The sequence below is a fragment of the Amblyraja radiata genome, chromosome 28 (assembly GCF_010909765.2).
Source record: "Amblyraja radiata isolate CabotCenter1 chromosome 28, sAmbRad1.1.pri, whole genome shotgun sequence".
Taxonomy (NCBI): Eukaryota; Metazoa; Chordata; class Chondrichthyes; order Rajiformes; family Rajidae; genus Amblyraja; species Amblyraja radiata.
The window spans coordinates 17,196,051-17,205,958 of NC_045983.1; the positions used below are offsets into that span (position 1 = coordinate 17,196,051).

A 9,908-nucleotide genomic window follows, 5' to 3' on the forward strand; every position below is an offset into this window, starting at 1 on the left:
ATCACCCTGCAGTTTTCCACAGCTCTGAGCAGATTTGTAGCACTGCTGACGAGGGGCCGTACTCTACTCATCACCTCACTCTCTGTCACCTCATCGAGTCATAGCGCCATACAGCGTGGAAACAGGTCCCTCGGCCCAACTTGCCCACACCGACCAACATGCCCCATCTACACTAGTCCCACCTGCCTGCATTTGGCCCATATCCCTCTAAACCAGTCCTCTCCGTGTATGTCTAATTGTTGTTTGTATGGAGTTTGTACGTTCTCTCTGTGACCGTATGGGTTTTCTCCAGGTGCTCCAGTTCTCTCCCACATCCCAAAGACGTGCAGGTTTGTAGGTTAATTGGCTTCTGTAAATTGTCCCTGGTTTGTAGGATATAACTAGTCTACTGGTGATCATTGGTCGGCACGGACTCGATGAGCCGAAGAGCCTGTTTCCCCACTGTTAAATATAATGTTCTTTAACACCAGTAATTTCTCTGTTCCTCAGGGCCCTACTATTTCAAGGATATTATTTATCTCCTGTTGCTAAGACAACGACAATGTATTGGATTAATTTCCTTCTTCTGTTCTGCCTGTTCTGTCATTTTACTTCTGCCAGTCCTTTCCTACCTACCTACAGAAAGCTTTTGCAATCTGTCTGCCTTTTGCTGGTCTGCCATCATTTTATTTTCTCCCTCTTTTGAAGTTACTTCATCATCTCTATTCTCCGGCATGCTCTTCTTTCCCTTGCATTGTGAGATGTCATTATGTTTAATCGACTGTTCCAATCTACTTTAGCCAATCTACAGACTTTTCATTGTTCAGAATTAAATCCCTAGTTTTGTGCAGATGATAAATTTGCCGGTATTCCAGTCACTCGTTCCCACAGGCTCATTGTATCAGTGTTGTTAATTAATCCTGCCATATTGCAGAATACTAATGTGAAAAAGCTGTCAATTCTAATTGGTTCCTCAATGGTAATCCACACAATACTGCAGATTTGGTTTACCTCATTAACGTGAAGATTTATATTTGCTCATGATTTCTGTATGCTCTCTTGTAAGTACCCCTGGTTTCCATAATTTTATCATGACTAATATTACAATCATAGGTAGACAAAAATGTTGGAGGAACTCAGCGGGTGAGGCAGCATCCATGGAGTGAAGAAATAGGTGACGTTTCAGGTCGAGACCCTTCTTCAGACCCAAAACGTCACCTACTCCTTCGCTCCATAGATGCTGTTTAAGAAGGAACTGCAGATGCTGGAAAATCGAAGGTAGACAAAAGTGCTGGAGAAACTCAGCGGGTGCAGCAGCATCTATGGAGCGAAGGAAATAGGCAACATTTCGGGCCGAAACCCTTCTTCAGACTGATCAGTCTGAAGGAGGGTTTTGGCCCGAAACGTTGCCTATTTCCTTCGCTCCATAGATGCTGCTGCACCCGCTGGGTTTCTCCTGCACTTTTGTCTACCTCCATAGATGCTGCCTCACCCGCTGAGTTTCTCCAGCGTTTTTGCCTACCTTCGATTTTTCCAGCATCTGCAGTTCTTTGTTAAACAATATTACAATCATTGTTAGGATACCCATAAACTACCCCCATCAATGCTTCTTGTCCCTGTGGTTTCTTAACCTCAGCTCAAATTATTCTATGCACATTTACATTTCTATGAGGGATGGTTGTATTGGCTTGGCTTGCTTCGACTGAAGTTACGATTTGAGATCCTCATGGTGTTGACAGAATGCAGCTCATGGAAAGAATTGGAGAATTTAGAACTAGCGATTCAATGAGTTGTCCATTTAGCTCCGAGATGGGACAATTCTATTTGGTTTTCAGAAGCTCATGAACCTTTGGAACCTTTGGAACTATTAGAACCTTTGGAACCTTTGCAACCTCATAAGGTGGTGAAAATAGACCCATTGAATAGTTTTAAGGTAGAGGTAGAGTGATTCCTGATTACTGTGGCTAAATGGAATTGGATCAGCTACAATTCTATTAATTAGTGGAGCTGGCGTTAAGGGCTGAATGCCTATTCTTGTCCCAATGCTCACATATCCATGTAACCTTTCTCCCATCTGCCTTCATCCCATTCTTTTCTGTCAGAACTATGAGGATTCTTTAATTCTATCTGTCCCTTCTAAATGTCAGATTACTTAGCGACCAACCTTGGTCACCTTGAATCTATTTCTCCGTTACAGATGTTCAATGAACCCCCATGTATTTTAATCAGTGCTATGAATTCATCGACTTTGTTGCATTTAGATATTGTCCCTGTCTAAGCATTGTCACAATATGCCACATAATCTTTGTTAAACTCAATATCCTTTCCTGGGACAGGTTATTTTTTAAAAATCCAAATAGCTTCTGTGCTCTCCAGCTTTGATCTTCCATGTGCTATTGTAACATTCTGACGCTTCTAAATCCACCTACCTTTTCTGCCATTGCAGTCATTTAAGCAGCTCTGTGCCGGCCTAATACGTGAATCCCAGCAAAAAATAACTGAAACCTTTCTCAATTGGATCCGTGCTTAAGGAATTCAGTTAATTACATCCATATTTGCATCAATTTAGTTTTACTTTTCAATTACTGAACCTATCATGTGCATCCTATGTCTTGAATGGAGCCTAAAATAGTTAAATAGTCAAGAGAGCGATGATGAAGTCCTGATGCAGGGTCTCGACATTGACTATCCCTTTCCTCAGATGCTGTCTGACCCCTTGAATTTCTCCAGCAAAGCATGTTCTTGCTTCATTCTCAGTTCCTCAGCTCATGAGCATCCAGCAATGGGAACAGTTTCTCTGTATCTTCTCTATCTATTCTTCATGATGTTAAAATCCACCAGTCACACCTCCTCACAAACTCCTCTACTCCAAGGAGAACAACCCCAGCATCTCAATCTCTGGCCACGTAACTAAACTTCCTCAACCTCGGAATCATTTTGGTGGATGACTTCTCTCCAAAGCCTTTACACCTTTCCTAAAGTATGATGCCTGGAACTCGACGCAATACTTCATTTGTGGCGGAGACAATATTTTTTACAAATTCATTGTGATTTTTCAACTAAAAATAGAAAGTGCCGGAATTACTTGGCAGATTAGAAAGAGGTGCATAAAGTTTCAGGTTGAAGACACTTTCTCAGAGTAGGTAATGAGTTATAAAAAGGTAATGAGTTATAAATCGCAAAGATGTTGGTGGATAGGACAACGGGACCTATATCAGAGTCATGGTTGCTGTGGAGTTTAGATCAGGTTTTATCATATCCTATCATAGTCGGAGAGGTTGACATAAATATGAGAGTGGCCTTTGAGGGCAGCACGGTGGCATAGTTGGTAGAGCTGCTGCCTCCCAGCACCAGAGATCTGCGTTCGATCCTCCCCACTGGTGCTGTTCTGTTTGGACACCACATTCTCCTTGTAACCGTGTGAGTTGATACGTGGGTTTGTGGGACAATTGGCCTCTGTGACTCGCCCCAAGTGTGTAGGGAGTGGACACGAAAGTGGGATAACATAGCTCTTGGTGGGCTGAAGGGCTGTTTCCCTGCTGTACCTCTCAATCAATCAATTCAATCAAAGTCTACATTGGTAACAAAATGTGGGCAGTTAGAGAGTGAGCACACAGACATGCAATGCCAGGCTGTGTGATGTAGCCGACAGGACAGGCTAATTCAGGAAGGAGCATCTTAGCCATATTTTAGCAGGTAGATGACGTGAAATGGCATGTTTCATTTTCACCGCGGCTTCCTTGCTCTTGTACTCCATGCTTCCTTTAAAAAGCCCAGGATCCTGTTTGCCTTATAACCGCTTTCTCAAGCCCACCATGAATTCCAAAAGGCTGCGCACATCTATCCAACATCCTTCTGCTCGCTGACCCCCTTTAGGCTTGCCACTTGTCATTCTTCCACTAAATTGTGACACTTCACATTACTCAGCATTAAATTTCAATTGCCTCCTACCTGCCCAACCATATGCCTGTCCATGCCTTCTTGAAGTCCATCATTGTCCTCCTTACCATTCGCAACAACTCCAAGGTTCGTTTCCTCTTCAACTACAGATATTGTGTAATTTACACCCACGTCTAAGTCATTAATTTATATTAAGGGATGCTATGGCCTCAGTACCTTCTCCTGGGGAACTCCACTGTGCACTTTCCACCTGTCCGAGAAATGATCTTCTGTTTCTCGATACTTTTCAATTTTTTAACCATACTGTTGCCGTCCGTTTTGTATCGTGGCCTTCAATTTTGAAGATTGGCACTTTATCAAATGCCTTTTTGAAGTCCATATATACCTCATCAACCTCACCTCCTTCATCAGCCCCTCTCCACTATTCAGTGAGAAAGCTCTATTGTTGGTTCGACAACCACCTAACCTTGCCTTTCCACAAGTCCATACTCTAATCAATCTACACTTCTCCAAGTTGTTTCTACTCCTGTCCTTGCATCTAGAATTTCCCAACACCTGGTTTAAAACTGTCTGGCCCGTATTTACTAGATTTGCCCCACGCCCTATTTTGAACAAGGGTACAGGTATTACATTTACAGTTTTCCAACCTCAGATGCAATTCCTGAACCTGGAGATGTTTGAAAGACTGTTGCCAAGGTCTCTGTAATTTTCTCCCTTCCCTCAGGAGCTCAGATGGACCCCAACTAGGTCTAGTGATTTTTCCACTTTCAGCACAGTTAACATTTCTATTACATCCTTTTTTTTTTAACCTAAGTTTTTTAACCTAAGTTTTAATCTCATCTTTCTTGTCAAAAGCTCATATGGTCAAGTGATAGGAGCAGAATTAGGCAATTCGGCCCACCAAGCCTACTCTGCCATTCCATCATGGCTAATCTATCTTTTCCTCCTAAGACCACTCTTCTGCCTTCTCCCCATAACCCTTGACACCCGTCACAGAACCTTCTCCGAGATGCCAACAGTCCCTCCCTGTAAAAGACACCTAAAACGGGATGGTGTTCTCTGGTTTAGTCTCACGGATACCCCTACGGATTGCCTTTTGCATCCTCATATCCTGTGAACAACCTGTGAACAAGCTGAGAGCCCCATTTTTCATTGACAATGCCTCTTTTGTTTATGGGAAGATATTCCCTGCCCCTCGAAAAGATGCCTGTCGCGCAAAGTAAGTATTGCAGAACATTCGAGTCGGGCAGCTACCGTTGGTCTATAAATTGTTGTTGTCTCTTTTGTAGATTCTGCAAATGTGATCACCACGGACTGAGGTAAAGGGCAGGTAACTGTGCCTGTGGACAAGATCCTGAGCGGAAATGGGCACTCGAATTGCTGGCTGAAGGAGGCAATTGACTGAATTCTACTGTATCAGGCGATAGGTTATTTAACAACACTGGCAGTGTTGATTTCTGCACAAGTGAATGCGACGTTTTTCTGCGTAGCTTTTTGAAAGCATCTTTCTCCTCTCCATCTCCCACTCTTCACCTTTCCCATTAGTGTGTATACCAGGCTGAGCTTGCTATGGATTCAATTTCTCAGTTGAGGGGGGCTGTGTTGTTGCTGGCAGAGCTAGCTTTCTTGCCCATTGCTAATTGTCCGTGAGAGCAGTGGTTGTTGTATCGCCACCTTGAACTGCTGTGGTGCCTGTAAAGAACAGCCTCTCACAGGGCCATGATGTAGGGGGTTGCAGGAATTACCCAGTGTTGCTGAAAATTGTTTCGCAGGTTACAAACTCTTCCCTATCATGAAAGAAAATAATTTGAATGAAGCACTTGCTGCCTCCTTGCCCAGAGGAGCCCTAACTGAATGCAGGGATAGAAAGAACTGCATTTAGAAAAACCTTTTTATGATTTTTGGGTTGTTCAAAAGCACTTTCACCAATTAACTATCAACCCCTCTCCCCTGACTCTCAGTCTGAAGAAGGGTCTCGACCCGAAACGTCACATATTCCTTCTCTCCAGAGATGCTGCCTGTCCCACTGAGTTACTCCAGCATTTTGGATCTATCTTCAGTGTAAACCAGCATCTACAGTTCCTTCCTACACAACTATCTTTGGAGCGCGGCCACTGTTGTAACGGAAATGCCGCATTAGCTTGTCTCCGTGTGGTGTCGCAGGCAGCACTGAAGTGATAACAGATAAATAAATAATATGCCTTTTTTATGATCAGCTGGAAAGCAAGTACTAGCCATAACCTCAGGGATGAGTGCTGTTGGATCTTTACCACCACCTGTTGGGGGATTCAGTTTGAACTTTTCATGTACAGGAGGCTGGAGTTGTTTAACTTTGGAACTTGGTTGTCTAATAACAATTCAATTAAGAAAGTTGAATGCCTCTTTTGCCATGTTGGTGTTAAGAACTGCCGATGCTGCACTCAGGTGCCATCCTCGTTCCACTCTTATCTCTGCCACTTGTTCCTTCACAAGTTCACAAGTGATAGGAGTAGAATTAGGCCATTCGGCCCATCTAGTCTACTCCACCATTCAATCATGGCTGATCTCTGCCTCCTAATCCCATTTTCCTGCCTTCTGCCCATAACCCTTGACACCCGTTTTAATCAAGAATTTGTCTATCTCTGCCTTAAAAATAACCACTGACTTGGCCTCCACAGCCCTCTCTGGCAATGAGTTCCACTCATTAACCACCCTCTGACTAAAGAAGTTCCTCCTCACCTCCATTCTAAAAGAGCTCCCTTTAATTCTGAGGCTATGACCTCTGGTCCCAGACTCTCCCACCAGTGAGTCTGATCTCCCCATCCACTCCATGCCTTTCATTATTCTGTAAGTTTCCATGAGGTTCCCCCTCAACATTCTAAACTCCAGCGAGTACAGGCCCGGTGCTGTCAAATGCTCATCATATGCTAACCCACACATTCCTGGAATAATTCTTGTAAATCTCTTCTGAACCCTCTCCAGAACCAACACATCCTTCCTCAGATATGGGGCCCAAATTTGCTCACAGTAGTCCTAATGCTGCCTGACCAGCACCCTATAGCATGTGTCTGGACTTTGAGTAGCAGCATGTTATTTGACCACAGTGAGCATCGTGGCAAAAACTGCACTTTCCGCATTGCCCCAGGACCAAAGACTTTCTCTTTCCCAGTAACGTTGCTGGATAATACGGTTATCTTTACCATCTTCCCTCATAATGTAATAAACCAAACTAAAAAACGACTGCAGTTCTATGGTAATCCCACCTAAAATGGCAGCTGGTAATGGACAAATAATGAAATAAAAAAGCAAAGTTTAGTTTGGTTTCAATATGACATGGAAACAGGCCCATCTACCACTATGTTATCCCAGTTTAGCATCCTGCACCCTAGGAGCAATTTGCAGAAGCCTATTAACCTAAAAACCTGCACGTCTTTGAAGTGTGGGAGGAAACCGGAGCACCCGGAGAAAACCCACGCAGGTCACAGGTTGGACGGACAAACCCAGTGACAGTGTGCGCTCCTGGAGCCATTTAATCTAGTTCAGTCAAATCTACACCAACAACGCATTCAACATGGGGCGCAGTCATCGTGACTTCAGGGAGATAATTTATCCTTTGTGTCAGCGAGTAGGAATTTTTATTTATTTCATCCTGACAAGTTAAACTGTGAATCTTTGTCAGAATTTTCTTTTGTCGTGAGATTTACTTTTATAATGATTCATTTGGAGTGAAAATCAATCGTGTTCTATTTCCACTGACGCTCCTTATTTATGTTGTGTTAATATTCAGACCATTGTTGGAATCCACATACAATACAACTGCCAACAAGTTTGACGAACAGCGTTGGGAATGTATATGCAGACAAAGGAAAGGGAAATCCGGAAATATTCTTATCAGGAATGTGGATGGGGAAACTTGTTGGTACAAACTGTTTAAACTTGACTTTGGTGGCCCAGGACAAGCTTGGATTGGTACGTTTCCCGTCTCCTTTCTCTTCCTGGCTGTGTTTGTTTTGGTCACTTCAAGCCTGGTCTCCGAGTGGAACTATCAGTGATTGAAAATTGAGTGGAATTAGTTTGCTGAGAGAGTGTGATGGGCAGAGAGAGTGGCCATTTTACTCCGTGTACGATCTGCGCTCAACTTGACCTGTGTGTCTGGTATGAACAGTTTAGTTTAGAGATACAGCATGGTAATAGTTCCTTCGGCCCACCAACCAACAATCCCCATACACTAGCACTATCCTAGACAAGTGGGGACAATTCACAATTTTACTGAAGCCAATTAACCTGCAAGCCAACACACAAAGAAAACCCACGCGGTCACAGGGAGAATGTACAAACTCCGTACAGACGGTCAGGATCAAACCCGGGTCTCTGGCGCTGTAAGGCAGCAACTCTGCCCTGTGAATACTAAAAGTTCAGAAATGTTGACAGTAGTAATTATGCACAGACATTTTCCATAAAACACATTTTTCACAAAACAAAACATACTCTTTTAATGGTCAGAAACGTTTCCTGAATGCACCATGAGATGTTGCACATTGTAGGTAAAGTAATTTTGCAATGGTGGTGCAGTGGGTAGTGCTACTAGCCGCTGTAACCTAGCAGCACCAGGAACCTGGGTTCGATCCAGACCTCCAGTGGAGTCTTCTGCCTCTCCTCATCACTGGGCTCTCTGGTTTCTCTTCACCTCCCAGCGATGTACAGGCTGGTGGGTTACTTGGCCACTGTCAGTTATCCCTGGTGTAGATAGGTGGTTAGGCGAATCAGGAGAGAACTGATAAGTCGCGTGATAGAGAATAGCTTCCTGCAGAATAATTGGGAGAATCGGACTAATGGGATTGTTCTGGAAAATGGCATAGACTCAATGGGCTGAATGGCCTCCTCCTATACAGGAAACAATTATGAGAACTCTGAGACCAGGATTGTAAAGATTTTCACAGGAAAGGAACAAACAAACTTGGCAAAGGATTCTGTGACTTTATTCCCACTGTAAGCGGAATGCAATCAGATTTACAACATCTTTGTATGTAAGAATGTACACTTTCATAAGTTGTATATGTGAATGTTATTAATATTCAATATATGAATATGTACCTATAAATACAATGACTGTAGAAAACATATATATGCTTAATGTACAATGGTCTGTGCAATATATATGAGGTGTGTGCAGATGAACACACATAGTAAGCTAATATGTATTAAAGTGAATTTACTGAAAGAAGACTTTTACAATGTGTATGCCGTCCTGCATAGTAGTTGGAGAATTATTCATTGTTAGTTGGTCTTCAATTATATTTGGGAAATGTACTAAAATGATCAAACCATACAAGACAAACTTGGAATTAATTTTGCCTTTATATACCCCGTGACATTGCAGAATCTCCTCACTACCTATCAGTGCCTAGGCACCTAATTTTAAACCTGATACCTATACATTGGCTGCCATTGTAAGTTTAGTTTGGAGATATAGCGTGGAAACGGGTCCTTCAGCCCACTGAGTCCGCACCCACCAGCGATCCCGTACACTAACACACCAGGGACAATTTATAATCTTTACTGAAGCCTATTCACATTGTGTCTTTTGATTTTTTGTCTTTGGAGCGATTTCTGTCTTTAATTTGTGTATTGGTGATGTCCTTATTATTTATTTTTCTCCGACTATATGTTTTTTTCTCTTCTGTTAATTTCTGTAAGGTGTCCTTGAGACTTTGAAAGGCGCCTGAAAATAAAATGTATTATTATTATTATTATTATTATTATCCTACTAACCAGTATGTCTTTGGAGTGTTGGAGGAAACCGGAGCACCATGGGAAAATCCACACGGTCAAAGAGAGAACGTACAAATTCTGTTCAGAGTAGTCAGGATGGCACCCGGGTCTCTGGCGCTATAGGCAGCAACTCTACCGCTGCGTTACGGTACCGCTGTGAACAAATTTAAAATTCCTGTTCTTATTTTCAGATCTTTCTTTGGACTTGCTTCTTCCCTAGGTATATAATCGCCACTAAACTGATACCTCTCCAATGCTCCTTCACTTGGTTCAGTTTA

General features: G+C 42.8%; 1 protein-coding gene across 1 annotated transcript in view; it reads left to right on the top strand.

The window, feature by feature from the left end:
• LOC116989165 (protein spinster homolog 1-like) overlaps window positions 1-5,796 on the top strand; it is a 39,760-nt gene extending 33,964 nt beyond the window's left edge. The window contains exon 11 of the mRNA XM_033046391.1: window positions 5,169-5,796. Coding sequence (XP_032902282.1) covers window positions 5,169-5,197 — 29 coding nt within the window. The 3' untranslated portion in view covers window positions 5,198-5,796. The remainder of the gene's footprint in view (window positions 1-5,168) is intronic.
• The last annotated feature ends 4,112 nt before the right edge of the window (window positions 5,797-9,908 follow it).